Source organism: Passer domesticus, chromosome 7 (genome assembly GCF_036417665.1).
Source record: "Passer domesticus isolate bPasDom1 chromosome 7, bPasDom1.hap1, whole genome shotgun sequence".
In the NCBI taxonomy this organism is placed as follows: Eukaryota; Metazoa; Chordata; class Aves; order Passeriformes; family Passeridae; genus Passer; species Passer domesticus.
The window spans coordinates 56,737,087-56,756,053 of NC_087480.1; the positions used below are offsets into that span (position 1 = coordinate 56,737,087).

The following is an 18,967-nucleotide window of genomic DNA, read 5'->3' on the forward strand; positions in this document are numbered from 1 at the left end:
TTCTAGCATGCAGCAGCATCCTCCTCTTGGAGCTTTTCCATTTGTCAGGTTGTGACAATCTGAATGTTGGACAATTCCATAGCATGGTAATGCAGATTTTAGTGCACAGACTGCACTGAGAACTATATCCACACTCTGGAAAAGCAGAGTTGCCACCACCTCTATACCCACATGGTTACTGAAAAGCCATTTTGCAGACATACTCAGATTCCAGGAGGAACTGATGAAAATACAATTAATGAAATATTCTAATGAAAAGAGAAATACAATCACAGGCTTCACATTATGTTCCAATTAGACTGTGCTTAGGTCAGAATTCTCAGGTGCTAATAGGATGGTTAAAACAAAAAAAGTGCATAACTGAAGGAAAAAATCAACTAGGCACAGTAGTAAAAATACTTTTAATTAGCATCTTTGTTTTGCTGAAGGGATCACAAGGTTTCAAATAGCAGTACGTAACACAGAGTTTGCAAACACATTGTTGTAATAAAAGGGAAAACAAGAAATTCGGAAAGAATGTGCTCTGTTAACTTGATACTGCCAGGGTAAACAGTTTTACAATCTTGTAAGAAAGATTAGGATCACAAGTTACCAGGATACTATTGTCCCTTCCAGCTTTGTGTTTTCAACACAAAATTGAATAGTTTAACACAGACCTGTACTTTTCCTGCTGCATACCCATTCATCCTGTTGTGTGGGAAGCTGCAATAAACCAGCACAGGACTTTGCAGAATTTCTTTGTTCACAGGAGTCACCAGCTTGTTATTCATAATTCATCATAGTTCCCACTATCTGAAAGTGAAATAATTTCTGGGCACAGTTTTCCAAGGTAACTTCAGAGAGAGCATCTGATCCAGATTTTGCTCCCAGGTACGCTGCTGTAGGAGTTGAGGTTTTTGGGTTTGTCTGAGCTCAGCTGAGATTAGCAGCTGATCTTCCATTTCTTCACTTGCTCAACAGTGACAAACCCTGCCAATCACAGAGCAGGCTCCTGTCAATCCACATGGACAGTGGTGGAGGGGCAGCTCAGAAAAGGAAGAGAGAAAGCTCATCACAGGGTGTTGAAGCAGGGGAGACAAGGGCACATGCCAAGGCCTTTAGGAGTCCTGCTGAGTCTTTGTGAGAACATTCCTCTCTTCACTGACCTTTGCCCAGCAAGGATTTTCCTCCCAATTACATCAACACCTTCCCACCTCCATGGATTACTTCTGGCCACTTCCAGTGCCGTGGATCTTCTTCTATCCCAACTGTCCTTGCAGAGAAGAGCTGAATTTTGGGGGCATGTGAGAGACAGGAATCTACAGACTCAGTATGACAAAGCCATTCCAGGACTAGTTAGTGTTCTTAAAGAATAAAGAGTTGGTATATGAGAGAAAAAAGGAAAGAAAAAAAAAATGAAAAAAACACCAGCCTGGAGGCAACTATTCATTTATACTGAAATACAGATTGGAGGTATTACATTGAAATACAGATTGTTTTGGCCACAAAGAATTAGGTTTCACAGGTTCATATATAGAGTATAGTTCATTTGCCTTTACTGCCCATCTGCTTACCCACCTGACTGAAGACAGGTGTTCACTGACAAGCTATACCTTCCAAATATCCTATAGAAACTGCCTCATAGACACATCAAGGCTGTCATCTGCTACATCCAGGAGGAGATACCACCCTTCTGCTTGACAGGAGCAGATTAAATACCAGCAAACCTCTTCCTGATCTTAGCAACTGTGCTCACAATCCATGAACCACTCCTGCAAAACATACAGCAAAAGCAGAAAAGCCAGGTTGTGTCGTTGTGTACCCAAGGAGAACACTTAGCAACAGAGCAACATGTCATATGTCAGTGGGACTTTCTGCTTCTCAGGGGTGCCATCTCCTCCTCTCACACATCACAGTGCCTAAAGGTGAGAGAACTCCAGAGTCCCAAAGCAGCCTCACTGGCAGTACTGCCAGCTGTGCTGCCAACAGTGCAACAAGCACTGTGATCACCTTGGAGCTGCTCTGGGACAAAGCAACTGCAGCTCTGACATTTGTGGGCTTATCTTGCCTGTGAATTTCTTCTCCCTGAGCAGTAGTTTTGCACCTACGCAGAAGGTTTGACCCCACTGTGGAACCTCAGAGCAGGGAGAAAAGAAGCAGAGCTCCCTTCCTCCAACTCAGGTTTAATGCAGGAGGCTCCTGTTTATTTAAATAAATGTTATTTATATGGCTCACCTTGGTAGCTGCACAGAGGCAGTGTGATTACTCAAGTCCTGTGTGAGAAACACCACGCAGAGATGGCTGTAAAGCATCCCACTCTTTTTTCCTCTCCTGTAGCAGCTGTGTCTATAGTGATTATTTGCATAAGTCACTCAGATCAGTTGCTATCAATTACTATGTGGTGGATTATCATTTAATGTTCTTATATAAATAAGATTTTATACCTCCTTGATGAAGTGGGTATTTTTGGCTAGGTGGAAAAATCTCTGGGGCTTAGATATCAATCATGTCTGGAGAACAGCAATGGAGCTGGGGAAGGAGCACAAGTGAGGAGCAGTTGGGGGAGCTGGGGGTGCTCAGCCTAGAGAAAAGGAGACTTAGGAGGACCTTGTCACTCTCCACAACTCCCTAAAAGGAGGTTATAGCAGGTGGGGATCAGGCTCTGCTTCCTGGTAAAAAGTGACAGAACAAGGGAAAATGGCCTCAAGCTGCACAAGCAGAGGTTTAAATTGGATATTAGGAAAAACTTCTTCACTGAAGGGTGGTAAGGTACTGGACCAGGCTGTGTACAGAAGTGGTGGAGTCACCATCCCTGGGGCTACTTAAAAGACAAGTGGATGTGGCACCTGGGGAAGTGGGTTAGTGGTGGGCTTGGCAGTGCTGGGTAAACAGCTGGACTCCATCTCAGAGGTCTCTTTTCTAACCTAACCAACTCGATGATTCTGAGTCTCCCATTAGGAGAGCAACTGACTTGCTGTGACTCAGCTTCATTTACTGTCCACTTAGAAAGATTTTTATTTCAATCCATATTCATAAGGGTAGAACAACCAGCTCCACTGTCTCAAGTTGTACATTTAGAGTGATGCACGTTTGTTCAGCATTTGCAGGACCCCAAAGTACATAAGCTGATATGACTTTTTGAGAGTGCAGGAATAAATACATCAAGGAAGGTGTTCTGCTTATTTTCAAAGAGCAGCACTTCATACCTTAGCTGGTTCATACCCACACAGAACAGCAAGGCTTCCTACCTATAACTGAATGCTCACAAGTAAAAGTATTTAGCCTCAGGTTTGGGATGTTGTATCCAATAATCCACTTTCTCTGAAAATCCTTCACTATGATATTACGATTTTTCTCCCTAAGCAACATGTACACAAACATCTAAACTGAACAGGCTCCAGTAAATTGAAAACTAACAAACCAATTTCAAAGACATTGGTCTGAGCTGGTCTCCTAGACCTCACACATCTCTAGTCAACAAACTCCTTCTGAAACTTTTTAGATTCACCTCCTGATCTGCAGCAGAAGTTTTCTTGAAAAATGACTTGAGGTTTTTTACAGCTACCAGTATTGCCCATTTCCTGATGCAAAAACACCTGTCCTAGCTAGATATATTCAATCAGTCCTAATTTGTACTGACAGAAGAATGTGTTGTCAAGCTGCAATCAGAATAATGTGTCTCCTCCTGTTCACCACAGAGTAACCACTGAGAAAAAATTCAAAATAGACAACATTTTCTCCCCTACTTGTCATGCATATGATACAAACATGTATCAGCTGTGCTAGAAATTGAAGCAATCTTTTAGACATGCTGGATTGTTTCTCATTAGCATATCCTCATGCCAGTAATCAAAATCAATCAACTCAAATCAAATTAGTTCTCCATGTGTTCAGTTAAAATGCATACCATATGCTGGCTGAAATGTATACCAAAGCAAGACTGTGCAGCTGTAGGAAGCTTCTTTCTGCAGCTCCATTCCACAGCAATATTAGGACAATTTCCATTAAAACATCAACATTTAACTATTTTCAACCAGCTTTGTGTAGCTCCAAAGGGGCAATTAACTGACTTGTTGAAATTAGTCACTAGTGATGCATCACCACACCCGCTGTCTCTGTGGGATCCAATCACAGGTTAAAGGAAGAGCTCAGTCTCTGATCAAACAGGACCTCTGAGAAATCACAATTCACCAGGCATACCCAGAGGCTCAGCTGTGGTACCATTTGCAAGATTTATATGATGGCATTTTGAGTCGTCGCTTACTCCACCTAGTTAAACATCTGGCTGCTGTCAAATTGTCAAGGTATGCCGAGCTGGAAAGCACCTGCTCACAATACCAACTACTTCTTATCATCATTGGTATTGCAGGAATGCTTAGGAGCCTTCTTTGAAGCCACTGCTGCGAGGTTACCCAGGCTGGCCAAGCAGCCCCTCTGCAGCCACTGCTGCATTTCTCTGTGCAGGAGGGTCAGGACAAGTGAGCACCAAGGGGCTGCAGGAGCCACCACCCCAATCAGCACCAGGGCTGCCTCCTCTCCACCAGACCACCTACTCTGCACTCCAGGAGACACTGGGCAGCCCTTCAGAGCTGTGTGTTTGGGTTTTATCCCACAGTTTAGCTGTGGAACCAACATCAAGTGTAAGTTACACACCCTCAGCGTGCTCGGCCTCCTGAGGCACCAGGTGAGAGCTGAACCACCTCTCTTCAGAGCACCCAGTCCTCAGCCTCCCTCCTACAGCTGCTCACAAAACCAGCTGTGGTGGACTCTGAAGCTGCCTGGGAAGTGGACACACAGCCTGTTTTTATACTAAATGCATTACAGTTATTTTAACAGCCCTGTTCTGTTCTGACTTCAAACAGCAGGAAACCTTAGCTTGCCTCTCCACTCTCCTTACCAGAAGCCTCAATTTGTACTTGATGAGATGACTTGTTTTTCTCTCAGCTGATCACTGTCATATGCCTAACCAAATGTGTCAAGCAAAGTATTAGAGGGGATTCATAAATGCTAAACCTCTAAGAGGCTTAGGAGTGAGAAACATAATCGAGTGTCACTGCTGGAGGCAGCAGAGTTGTTTAGGAATTCTGATAAGCATCAATTCAGCAGATACTAATTTTTATGCTGGTTAATCAGAAACAGGAAGCTTCAGGAAACAGAAATGCTTCTCTGTCTCTATGCTCATTCACCATGGGGTGGAGGAACCACATGGGGTAAGGACCATGCCAGCTCAGATTAGCAGCTGAAGTGTTTCAGCATCCTGTCCTGAACAATACAAGCTTCTGATCTAAACAGCGATCAGAAATGGATGTTGCTGCAAGAGATACAAAATTGCAGAGAAGTATAATTATGTAAAACTTTACATAAGTAACATAACAGGGGAAATACTTTCCTAACTTAGAAGCCAATCTCCAATAACTCAGCTTGTGGTGGACTACCATTGCATTACCAAAATACTCCTATAACTGAAATACTAAAACCTCTCTTCCTCCTCCATGCAGTATCAGGCAAATTCCCCAGACCTTTTTTTATCCCTCACAGACTCTCAATTTAAAACTTTTCCTTAACCCTACAGGTGTAATTTAAAGGACCTCATCCCTCACAGGTCCCTTCCTCACTGATTAAATTGTACACTGTGAGTTCCAGATATCTCTGATGGTTTTTGGTCAAAAGCCTTAGAATTCTACTGTAGCATGTACCTCAGATATGTTAACTCCTGTCTCAGTGGCTGACACATTTTCAGCCACATTTTTTGCCACCACTGCCTGCTTCTTCCTTTCAGTGGTGACCAAGGAGTTATGGCAGAAAAATGACTGCAAATTGATGGGGTTTGGTCCCCCTTCCAGAAGGAGCCTGTGACTGAAGCCTGAGCCCTGAGCCAGGCTCACTCTGGTGTCCCCTGAGCTGGCAGCAGCACCAGCCCCTGGGGCTGCTCTTCTTTGTTATTTCTATTCACAGAACAGTGTGCACACTCTTCAAGAGGCAGAACTTCTTCCCCTGCACTCTCCTCAGCATCAAAGCAAAAGCACATTTTGCACAGAGTACCCAGTTAGACAGTCCCACTTCATTACCTTCCTGCTGAGCTCCTGCTGGCTACCTGCAGGTAAATCCAGCCTGTATTTAATCTCTAAACTTGAAGGGATATTTCTTGTTTATTTTCATACTGGCCTTGACTGCAATATTTCATACCCAGATACCTGCTGTGCCACCATCCTGAAAACTGACTCCCCACAGAAATCTGTCAAAAGTTCTTCACAGCATCAGGAAGGCACCTGAGCACAGCAGTACAGATACCTGGTGGAGGCATTTCCTCTGCTGCCCTGATCCAGTTAACCAGCAATCACATTACCTTGCTCCTTCAATACCTCTGGGCTCACTTCTATTCACTTTGGTCTCTCTGAACCTGGCACTATTTTATCTGCTGCTGTTAGATCCTCTCCAAAAGACAGCTTGATTTGGAAAAGAGCTAAACATCTTTAACTCCTATTTCACCACTGGAAACATACCTTTGGTCAAAACACACCCAGACTCAGAGTGATCACTGCAGCACTAATAATTAACAACTGGATGCAGGCTTCCAGTGAACCATCTAAATGGAGGTAGGATAAAGCAGTCAACAAGTACATCAGTTCTCTGTCAGTTTTGAACTGCTGCACTCATTAAAGGCAAAACATGCACACACATAAAAACATTCTGCACTGATAAGCTAAAACCAAATAACTTCCCTGTAGTTTCCACAAAATAAGCATCCCTTTCCTTTAGTCATTTCTTGCACTCTTCTCACTGCACCTATAGGAACTTTCAATGGCACCATCAAGTCAATATGGATAGGCAATCTGCATGCATTTAACTTCAAAAACAGTATTGCTAACAGCTTTCTGCAAGATAAATGTTTCATGTTATCAAAATAATTCATAAGACATATTGACTTTCATGACTCTTTGCTACTTTCAAAATTCTGTTCTCTGCCAGAGACAATCAAGAAAAATCTCTAAATAGGTTCATCACAGCCTTCTGTTCATTAGAAAAACCCCATACTTTGCAAAGTCACTTTGAAGGAGGAATTCTGCAGAAGTAGAGCTGGAAAACTGAATTATATTACAAGCTGAAAAAGCAGAAAGCATGCTGCCATTCATTTCAGTCACTTCCAAGCAATTTCATTTGAATCTGCTGAAGGCGAATTTTGGCATAAAGTATGAAAGCTCAAGATCATCTAGTTACTAAGATGAATGCCTGGTAAGTCTTCAGTTGGGACTGTCGCCTTCATTTATAAAAACACAATTTCTCCACCAACAACAGAATTAGCATAAGTGTGCTTACAGTCCTGCTCACAGGATCTGCCAGCCATATCTTCTTTCTTATTTCTATCTGAGATTGACGTCAGCAGCATTCACAACCTTTTGAGAACTCATTCTCCAGTTTCTACTTAATTTGATGTCTCAGAACATTTATATGACTCACAAAATTTGCTGTTTGCAGCTTCAGGGCACAAAGATGGAAAGAAATCCAAAGGGGGGAAAAAAAGATTGCATTTAGTGTAGTAAAATAATAGTAAGGAAGAAGAGTCAGATAAAATATAGTCAGGTATTTTTGCAATTGCTATTTTTGGCAATGGTTGTTTAGTAAAGGAAGCACAATTTTCCCTTTCATTACTCCATAAAACAAAGAAACACAATTTTCTGTTCCATTCATTACTCAGAGTGAATTAAGAGATCAATCATAAGAGCAAAGCTAAACTTACAGGATTTTGCAGCTACTTGTGTGACACTTTGGGACTGCCAAAGCAGAGAACCAAGGCACCAGGACTGCCAAGAGAGGACACTTCTTTATATAGGACACTCCTGACTCTGGAAAAGAGCCTCTCTGGGGTCAGAAAACCCTGCTAGAAACTGCTCCAATTCAAATTCAAATCCAAAGGGCCACCTGTGTTGGGCAGAACCGTAGAACTCAGGAAGAGTGCATTTTTTAGAAATAGGAAGTAATCACTGATGCCAGTACAGATTTCATTCCTGAAAACCCCTGAGCCTTCCTCTGCACACACACAGGTGCTCCACATGCTCTGGATGAAGGGAAGACCAAATAATTTGGGAAGCTGGATTCCTGACTGTACCTCACAGGGATACAACTACTGGAAAGCTTCCATTCTCTCAGGTGAGAGGTTCTAGTTCCAAACCTGGGTCTTTGTCAGGTCCTTCTCAGTGAAAAAAATTAACTATCCCTCCTGTTCTGAAGAGAGAACACTGCTTATATGAATCCCTCAAGCCTTGACACACTGTCAAACTAATACTCTTATTATTATTAATCAAGAATTTAATAGGTGAGATCTTAAAATTAATATGTCTTGGGAATCTTTTCATTTAAAAAATGAAGATCCAATGAGTCACGGCTGCAAAAGTCCGTCAGCATCTCCCTTTGAGAGATTATTTTGAACAAGTACTTTATTGAGCAGACAGATTTTAGGAGAACACAGCAGACTCACCCGTGGCATGAGGGCAATTAAGCCTTTATAAAAATTTTTTTCAATATCTCTAAAATAAGTAGACAAGAAGTGAAAGATCTCCTACTTCTCCTATTTCCTGGTAACAGTCCCCGAGTAGTTACCAAATCTGATAATCTGTATTTCTTCTCAGCTTCTTTCACAAAAAATATAGTAAGAAAAGGAATCAATGCTACAATTTTTCTTAGCCACATAGGCTTAAAAAACAAAAGGGAGAGAAAAGATAAAGAGGGCTATCACATGGATTCTGACATTATAACCAACTAAACAAATACAACTCTTCTCTGCCTTTGTATTAGGTGATAAAAAGCAAATTGGTTTTGTATGGGGTTTTTGGTTGGGTTGTGTTTTTTTTAAAAGTCTGTATTTTTTTAATCGTCAAACTGACTGCTATAGGGTAATACATCATTACTTGGAGGATCATTCTCAGGCAGAATAAACAGCTGCCATTCCAGGGACTTGAAAACTTGAAGTTTCCAGCTGGAGTAAAAGGGATGCACATGTTTGACACTTTCAGGACCAGAGTGAAAAAACACCTTGCACGTAGTTAATGGAAAATAAAGTTATTCATTTCCTTCTGTTTGAGCACTGGGGTTTGTAAATGCTAAGGCAGGTGGCTACTTTGCCATCACTTAGCAACATCAGGTTTTGACACACAACTGCTTCCTTGTCTCCCAGCCAGGTGGGCAAGGGAGGATTCCCAAAGCCCCTGCTGCAGATGGGAGAACTGACAAATCACTTTGAGCTGAAGTTGCACTGATGCAAAGGTGCTGCTGTGTCCAACTTTCAGCAAGTTCCACTCACTCAGGTGAAATTTCATGTTAAAGCAGTAAATATCCTGTAGACCAAGACCACTTCCAGATTTAGGTGAAAGATTACTGAAATTGTAGTTTTGCCATGACAATGGTGTACTTTTACTGAATTTGTTCCCTTTAGATTTCTTGCAGTCTCATGAACACTAAGTAGCTCCTATACATATTTATATCAGAATTTTAGCAGAAAAGCTGAAGTAATTTCAAACATTTCCAAGACCTCAGAATGATGGCCACAGCTTTGAACATGCTACTGTGGCACATGCAACTCAGAACAGTAGACAGTACATCACAGAGGAGGACTTTATGCAGATTCTTCCCTTGCAAGAGTTTTCCCTAAAATCATTATTTGGTGCAAGTGGAAGGAAATTACTCATCTTACACTTCCAATTCCCCAAAAATTCAAGAGGGACCAAGCAGTCCTCACAGACTTACCTCCTTTAACATCTTTGCAGGAGTGACTTTTCCTGCATGCTGTTTTCAAGATGAAGGGCATTCTTCTAAAAAAGATCCTTTTAGCTGGGATAAGGCACCTTAAACAGGCATGGATTTGCATTAGTTGCATAATTATGCCACAGCAGTCAGAATGAGCATCAGTACAGAAATACTGCTCATCTGAAGCTCTGAGTTCCCATAATCAGCCAAACCATTCAAGTCCCTTTTGTGCTTCTCACACTTAGGAAAACAACCTAGGGAGGGGGTTTGGTGAGAAAGGGTGTACCAAAACAGGCTGAAGAGCACTGCCAAATGCAAACCCCCTTCACATCTCAGGAAGCCCAGACACCAACCACGCCAGGAGGGCTAGAATCCACCTGGAGCTCACACAGACTGACACTTCTGCAACAATTCCACCTCTCCACCCCTCCTGAGATTGCTGCTCAGGGCCACTCCTTGCTGCCAGCAAGCCAGCATTTATAGCACTGGTCTTTGCTGCTGTTTTCCACTGTAATTAATGTATTCATTACAAGCACTGGGGTTTTTCTTGTCATGGTCCTGCTTCAGTTTTACACAAGCTTTGCCCCAGTTTTCACTGCACTCTCTTGCTCCCTTTAGGACACATCAGCACTGCACAGTGGAGTTGGCTGCACTGGCCCCACCTGCCAGAGGCAGGACTCCAGAGGTGGAGAGGGCACAGCAGAGTCAGCTGAAGCTGTGCTTTAGCTAAGCCAGGCTTGCTGCAACAGCCCCATCATGCTGCACTGAGCACAACCTTCCTTCTTTCAGAAAACTTCACCTGAGTGTCTCACTACACTGCTCTCACACTGCTGGTGGTTCTTCAACCCAGCGAGGGCCAGGAGAGGGTAACAGAGGCATTCCATCTTGTACATGAAAGACTTGAAAAATGCATTCCTTAATTACCCCTGCTTGCTGTAAATTTTCAGTGTTATTTTTCCATGTAATTAAGTGATGCACCTGGGTGCTTTATCATGGTCAAAGTATTTCTTCTCTAAAAAGCAAACAAGAATTCCTCACTTTTCCCCAGCTCTACTTGCTCACTCCTAGGCAAAACTCCATGATTTCAAATGTTGTTATGACAGTACTCTGCAACTCACCTTGCAGTTAGTGCAAAAGTGCTTACTGAGGTGCTCTCTAACCTCTCCAAGAGCAAGCCAGGGTGCACAACACAAAGAGGAAACAATGGGAAAAGTAGCCCAGCCTTACAGAAATGTGTCCAGCATGAGGTTAAACTGCAGAGCAAGAAAGCAATTGAGCACTTGGTGGTAATTCCAATGAAAACACATTTTTAGCCTTTTAGAGTTAAAAAAAATCTAAAACACATTTGATGGGAGTTATTTCTGTTTCTTCCCTCCAGAAAAAAGACTTGCAATCCTTGGTAAAGGACTTCACCTGGACTTATCAAAGCTGACTCATGCCAGTCTACCACAATTTGGCACTTGGAGCACTTGCTTCTTTTCACAACTGGGCAGGCTTGGTGCCCGCTGGCAGCCAGCAGAGCAGGGTACAGTTACCATGGCACTGGAACACGCAGCAACTTCACAACTGCCACAGCTGCAGCGCGACCCAGGGACGCAGCGAGGGGAAGCAGCAGGTGAACCTTTGAATAAGCACAGGCAAAAGCAAAAACAGCAGTAGGGTGAGTGTTCTGCCTTGTAAACATCCCTGCACAGGTCCCCTGTATGTTCTGTTTTATTGCTCTGGCTGCAAGGAAAGAAGAGGGACAGTAAAACCTGGCAGCACCAGGAGCATCTGTGCACACACGGACCCACACCCACTGCTCTCTCGCCATGACTTTACCCTCTAGCACTGCTGCAGATGTCTGGATCAGTTTGTCAGAGCAACAAACCAGCCAGAATCTGGCTGAGAAAATACCACCATCGAGCCTTCTTTGAGTAATACACAAAGTTCAATCACTTCAGTCACACATCACACAAAGGTACTTCAGTTAATGAAGCACAGCAGCTCATAACACAGTGTTTATCTGCTGCACTTACACCTGCTCCCCTCAAGTTTCAAACACTCCTGCCACCTCCTGTTTCAGTTTCTAACACAAATTAATAGTGAAGCAGTGAGTATCTTATTAGCACAGAAATGGATGCAAAGCAGAACTGGCAATGCTAGAGGAATTTTCAAACAAGACGCAAGTGCACAACAGAAGCACAGGATGCCATGTCTGAGCCGAGAGGACACTTGGGACTGGCAGCTCCATTTTGATGGAGGAACATCTCAGCAATGCTGCAAACCCACACTGTGGCAGAGGCACAGGAGGATACACCAGGATGTTTAGGAGTTGTGGAGTGCTGCAGTGGAGTGACCCCTGGCTATAAAATGCAAGGTGTTAAGCTGCTACTGGAAGATACATCTTACTCTGAACAGGATTTGTTTCCTACTTTGTCACTCTCATTAGTATTTGCTGGGCAGCCAGAACAGCTCACCAGAAATCTGGGTTGAGATCAGTGTCACCTGGTAAATATTACATTGCTCTGCAGATGGGAGAACGTAACCAGCAAACCACAGACCTCCCAGTCCTCCACACTGCAGGAATGTGCTGCTTTTTGTCCTGTTTCTGGTGCTTCTCACAAATGTTTCCTTCTGTCTGCAGAGTCCAATGCCTCCAATGCAACAGAATACAGAAAATGAGTGCTTATCTCTGGGAGCTCAGTTCATGCTGTTTAATGAATCAGGATGATGTTGAACAGCTGGACAACAGAAAATAAATGACAAAGTTCATGCTGCTAAATTCCTTGGTTTTGTACATTTGGTCTGTGTAACTGTGCTATAGGGTACAATTGGTCATATACATTTGGTCATGTAACTGTGCTTTAGGGTATAATTTCTCACAGCTGAAAAACATTTTTTGGGGTTTGGATTCCCTTTTTTGAGTTCTAAAAATCAGCCACTCAGTTACTCAAGTGTTGCATAAACATGGCACTGCAGTAGACAACACAAAGCATGGAAGTTACAAATGTGAGTAAGCACAGTAGTTATATTTTCTCATCTGACCAAATGTGACACAGTGTAAGTACATGCTCACTTGAGACAAACACTATGAGAACTCAAATTCCACCCACTGTGTTATCTCATAACTGATCACAGTGCACCCAGCATATTTAAATATAGAATATACCCAGTCATTATGCAGAAGATAAAACTGTGAAAGAAAATCATAATAAAGGTGATTCTGATGAGACAAGGACAACAGGAAAGGGTTTCAAGGCACATGAGCCTCAGACCATATATACAATTACTTCAAAATATCTATTCTGAATTTCTGGTAAAAAAGCATTAAATGCAAAATGTCAGGAGACTGGCAATTCATTTGTCCTCTCAAACCTTAACTTCCTCACCTCATCAAGCAAATAATTTCCCTTGAAATTTCCCACGTACAGCTTCTCCTCTACTGAACAAACAGCCAGCATCAGTCCATTTTCTCTAGGAAAGGTCCAAACCTTTGAACTGCCAACAGCTCTTTATCAACAAACACACACTCGACACTGCCCCTGGATACAGCCTGGTACCTCTGAACATGTTTCATTTTACTGAAATGTACAAAACAAGGCCTCCAAGAGCACAGTAACTCCGCAAAGATGGAGCACAAAGAGAGTTACTACACCTGCAGTGAGAACAAATCCAGTACTGTCAGCAGGGATAACTGCAGTGGTATCAGAGCTTTAGACTGAAGTTGAATTTGGCCTTCACTGTAATGCAGAGTTATAATGAGATAACAATGAGATTGAGGTGATTAACTATAAACAGAAATAAACCCTCCATGTCAACTGTTTGACTGCAAACACAGCAATGCCCTGCTCAGCAAGCTTAGGCTGTTCAATAAATTCAATAGTGAGTTGGGTAACTGACCCATCAGTCACTTTGTCTTATTTGTCAAGGGTCTTATTTGTCAAGATTTTATTTCTCTCCTTTGTATCACCCTTGCAACTCTAATCTTAAAGCCATTCAGAGAAGCAAGAGCACCAAGTTCTTCTCAAAGCAGAAGTATTATTATTTAAGATATAACCAAGACCTTGGAACTGAATTACAGACACTGTTATTGCATCTCTTCTCCAGTCAAATATTCTGCATTGTATTTTAGCATGAGAAGTAGTGCTTTAGATCCACTCACCCACAATGACTTTCATTCCTGGGACCCAGTAAGTCCTTAATGCTGCAAATAAAATGTAATCCTTGACTCCCTTACAAAGATCAACCTGAGCTTCTCACTATCATAAATTTCTCCATTTTAGTTCTTCATCTAAACAGGAAATTAGAGGACTTCACAAAAACTGTGAGTCTGTAAAAGCAGAATCAGGCCCATTAGTGCTTTAGAGGCACCCATCACTATCACATCTATACATTTAATTACTGAACCTTATTATCTCTTTTTTTAGAAACAAGTTTTGTGCAAGCATTCAAGCCTGAAGTCAGTGCTTGCAAGGAACTTAGCAAAACCATGACAGGAATAGGATGCCTTGGGAATAGATGACTCTCATCTGAAATGCATAATTAGCTTTTGGTTAAGTGTGCAATTAACATTAAAATTTACAATCAAATATGATGGTGTTCTAATTTTACCTCCTGTAACTGAAAAAAAAAAAGAAAGAAAAAAGAACTCAGTTGCCAGTGTTACTGCTTTGAATCCCTTCCCTAAGAGGCAAGCTGCACAAGATGATCCTGTCATCCAGGCAATGCCCGATACAAAAAGCTGTTAAAAACATTGTGTATTTGCCTTCTGGACAGCTACACAGCAGGGGGGTTATTTTGGTTCACACTTTTCTGTTTTGTAGTGGTAACTGCCACTCAATATAATTAGCAGTTGTCATATTTCTGTTTTTAAAGATCCAAAAAACCCAGAGCAATGTTGCTTTGTGCCCTCTCCCCAGCTGTGCCTGAGAGCTGTAACACGTGCTTCAGACATCCACTAAAGCTAATCTCACACCCCAACAGGTTTCAGCAGCTAAGCCACAGAGACATTTTTGTTAATGAGAAGGAAAAACCTTCATCCTAGCAGTTTAATTCTGATAAACAGCTCCTTAAAAGAAAAATCTTACTGCAGTTTAAACATGCTGCCTCTGTCTGAGCATCACAGCCTTTCTGCCTTTTAACCTGAAGTTAAATTTAATCTCTGCTGCTTTTTACAAAGGGGGTTGAAAGCAGTTTAAACTGTAACATCAGCTGCCAAACCATGTATTTAGTTATGTTTATTATTAATCACATCAATGTTGGGAGTCCTTTGTGTAAGGTGCTGCACAAAAATATAATGGAAATGTAATCAAATTCCTCACACAAAGTACGTATGGGGTTGTTTGGGGCTGAACCCTGCCAAGGACCTTCTGTCAGTTAATTTATGTGACTGTGCATGAAATGAACCCAGGCTGGGCCAGCACCAGGGCCAGAGGCTCCTCTCGATGCCACGTTGCTCAGGAGTTCTGCTGTCATTTTCACCACCATTATTCTTCACCAGCAATAGACACACAAATGCACAGAAGGCAGAAAAAGAAATCTCACCTTGCTCTTACCTGAAACAGAAATCACTTTTATTCATTCACCCTGCTTCCATCTGGATCTGGACAAAGTGGCCCTCTCTAGCTGCTAGGCAACCTGAACTCTGCATTAACTGTTTGCATTTGCTAAGAATATAATAATGTTACCTTTGAGATTTATTTATAATAAAAAGCATGCCTAGATGAAAATATAATAATTTTCCTCCAGTAAACAGTAATTAGCAACTATGGGAATACAAAATTGGTCAAGAAATGCAGAGAGATATTACCAATTGGGTCCTTACAACCCAATCATAAGGAAGATGCTTTATATGAAAGTATTATTACAGATGGCAGTGGCATTAAAAAAAATCTAATCAAATAATTACATTTATGCAGATATGTAAATATCTATATAATATATTACTATATTTATGTAATAAATGTTTTAAAATAGATATTAAATTACTAAGCCTCATCCAACTACAAAACAAAGCCTCATCCAACTACAAAACAAATGTTCTCAATAAAGTGAATTTATTCCATTAGCACAACACCACCATTCCTAAACAAGACTGAAAATATTTGAAATTAAAACACAGTCCACTGATCTTGGAGTTCTTTAAAGAAAGGGAAAAAAAGACAACAAAACATTATTTCATAAACCCCTCTCTGAACCATTTTACTGTTTCCATATGCAGCAGCAGTGCTGCCATTCTACCTTAAAAACATCATGAATATCTCTGCTATGTCCTGCTCCTCTCAAGCTAAAGAGATATTCCTTTCAAGTCTTTTCAAAGCAGATCAGTTCCCAGACTGCTTAGTCACAAGCACAACTGATTATTAAAATATCAATTTGGGTGATTGAGGCATTAATGTCAACAAAGCAAGAGGCCCACTAATGACACCAAAATCAAACAGAGGAGCACTCTCTTCTGATCATTCCATGTGACAGCTTGTCAAATCCTGATTCACAAAATACAGACTTCCTCAAACTCAGCACAAACACAAATGCAAGATCCCTGGCTTTAAAATGCTCATCAACTTCTGCTGGAGAAACAAAAGCAGGAGTCAGTCCAGAGAGACATTTACTGTCACAGCTGTCAGCCTTTACGTGCAGCTGCTCGGCCCTTGAAGCAGCGTGAGCTTTTCTGAGCTTTAAGACAACACAAGAATTTGGGTCCTGCACCCAAATTCTGTTCTTCTGCTCAACACAGGCAACAGCAGTGTAAAGAAAGTCCCACTGATCATGGATCTCTGGATCACAGCACAGCAGTAATAACTTCCCCCTCACCTTGAGACTTGCAGAGCACAGAACAAGGTTATTTGGCACAGCCCTTGAGCACCTCCAGTCTGTCACAGCTGCACTCACTTCAGAGCTCCACAAGCACCCCTGAACTGAAAAAACCCTGGGTCTGTGGAGAAGAGAACATCAGAGGTTCCTAGAAGTGCTTTTCTCTGGGTTTTAGAAAAATATTTGAAGTGGTTAAGTCAAACACTTGTACCTTCTCCTTCACTTAATTTCACATTAAATCTGATTCAGATAAGGCTTAATGCCAAACTTAGGGAAAGCATAATTGAAAAACAATGTCAACATAACTGGAAAATTGTCAGTCAGAGCAAAGGGTTCAATGGAGCCACAGAGCCCCACACTCCCAGAAACTCAAGAGCAGCTGTAAATAGTTTTTAAAAGTAACTGTAAGACAGGTTGGTATGAAAACTCTTTCTTCCCACACAGAGGAACCCATAGTTTTGGTATGCTAATGGACCCAACTATTACTTCATGTACCCTGAATTGAATGACAAATATAATCTCAGGACAGGCAGGAGACAAACAAGTTCAAATACTGTGGTTTTGGACAGAGGCACATAGTGTTTTGTTAAGGTTCTTAAGTTATAACTCATGTCAGGGATCCATGCAAAAAGAGAGAAGAACAGAACACAAGTTACTCTGGAAACTGCCCAACACTTAGGTGTACCTTTTATTAAAAAATAAATGTTAAATCAACAGTGTTGTTAACTCCAATATTACAGGTCCTATGGATTGCACCCCCTGAGGAATTCACCAGACATCTCTTTTCATAAGAAGTTTAAGGTTATTAAAGCCCTTTTTGCCCCAAAGACCTTTAACAGATTTAATTAAGATTATTGCTTAATTCACTTTAATCACAGTATCTTTGAAAAAACTCTAACATCTTATGGTGTTTTCTGTCTTACTTTACACAGTTTCTTAGAAAATTTCACATTCCAAAATTCAGAAAGACCAACTGAATGGAAATCATCTTTAGTTGCTTATAGAGCCTGAAGTAAAAACATTTTTATTGCCAAAACCTAAATTAAATCAATCAATTTCATATCAGGTGACCTACCATGGTCTCAACGTCAGGGTTTTACAATGTGAAAAGGATCTTTTATTAAATTGTTTTACATTGTACCCAGCAACACAAAAATAAAATGAATCATATAGTACCAAAAAAAAGCACCTAATTTTAGATTCTCACTATTCAAGATCACCACAATAAATAAAAAAACAGATGTGATTACTGTAATTTGATATTTAAATGCAATTATTAAAGAATTACAAATCAGGTATATGTAGATTAATTAGAAGATTAAGCTCTTAGATGGGGTAGAAATTGGGCAGAAATGGGCTGCTGAGCAGGTCCATGAGTTACAGGAAGATACAAGTACCTCATATAGAGGCTGTAAAATGATAGTTTGAGTTGTGTGTAAAGTTCACTCAAATGTAGAGAAGCTCCTCAGTCCACATCAGGACCCTCACCAGCTGAGTGAGACAGACACAAAGAGAACTCCCTCAGTTTTCTGCAGGGACACAAAGGTCCAGCCACACACAACTTATGAACAACCAACATCTACACCACCCCAAAAATCCACTTCCAAACGAGCCACGTTTTACCACCACAGCTGTGCTGGGATTAGTATAAAGCATCTTTGAAAATGCTGGCACTTACCCAAATCTGCAGCTTCACCCTCTTGTCATTCCTGTAAACTGTTTTCACCTTGAAGTCGATTCCCACGGTGCTCACAAAGGCTGGGGTGAAGGTGTCGTCGGCATATCGGAAGAGGAAGGATGTTTTACCCACACTGCTGTTGCCAATGATCAGGAGCTTGAACATGTAATCAAAATTTTGGTCTGAAGTATCTTTCTGCCTGAATCTGGCATCTGTTACTGAAGCCATCTAAGAAAATGACAAACATGGAAAAAGAACAGATTTAAGAGCAGTTCAGCATTTGTTTTCCTTAACTGTGTACCATATGTTTAGGTTATCTCTCCACTTTCTAATGTCATAACCACTATATCTGCTGACTAAAGAGGAGCACACTTTGAAATCTTCTTTTAAATTCTGGCTTTAATCCTGTTTAGTGTTCACTTGTGCTGGTAAGACTTCCAAACCCAAGAAATACACCTGTTGCACTGCTTTGTATTTAAGAGAATAACAGATGGCTACTGCAGATTGTTCAAATACTCATGGGGAAGCAGCATTCTTTACTCCAGTGGCAGGGTGCCACTTCTGTTGCTCCAATAAACTGCAACCAAGAACTAAAATCTTTGACAGTGCATCCAACCATGCAATTCATCAAGCAGCCTCCAAGGTAAATAAACCTAAATAATTGTTTTCACTACTTCTATGGAAAATCTGCATTTCTAGTGCATGCACCACCACCATTTTATCCTTACAAAAGTTCCCTCCTCAACATTTACAAAAGAAAAAAAAGATGAAAAA

The 18,967-nt window shown here is 41.4% G+C and overlaps 1 protein-coding gene and 1 long non-coding RNA gene across 6 annotated transcripts in view; both read right to left on the minus strand.

Annotated features, from left to right (window-relative positions):
* Window positions 1-18,967, minus strand: part of RAB3B (RAB3B, member RAS oncogene family) — a 48,748-nt gene that overhangs the window by 20,129 nt on the left and 9,652 nt on the right. For all 5 annotated transcript variants that reach the window (XM_064428862.1, XM_064428861.1, XM_064428864.1 and 2 more), the window contains one exon: window positions 18,194-18,421. In XM_064428862.1, coding sequence (XP_064284932.1) covers window positions 18,194-18,421 — 228 coding nt within the window. The remainder of the gene's footprint in view (window positions 1-18,193; window positions 18,422-18,967) is intronic.
* On the minus strand, window positions 383-4,519 carry LOC135305333 (uncharacterized). Its single transcript, XR_010366555.1, has 3 exons — window positions 2,215-4,519; window positions 1,558-1,751; window positions 383-1,266 (listed from the first exon to the last, which is right to left on the minus strand). It is a non-coding gene; the product is annotated as an uncharacterized LOC135305333 (long non-coding RNA).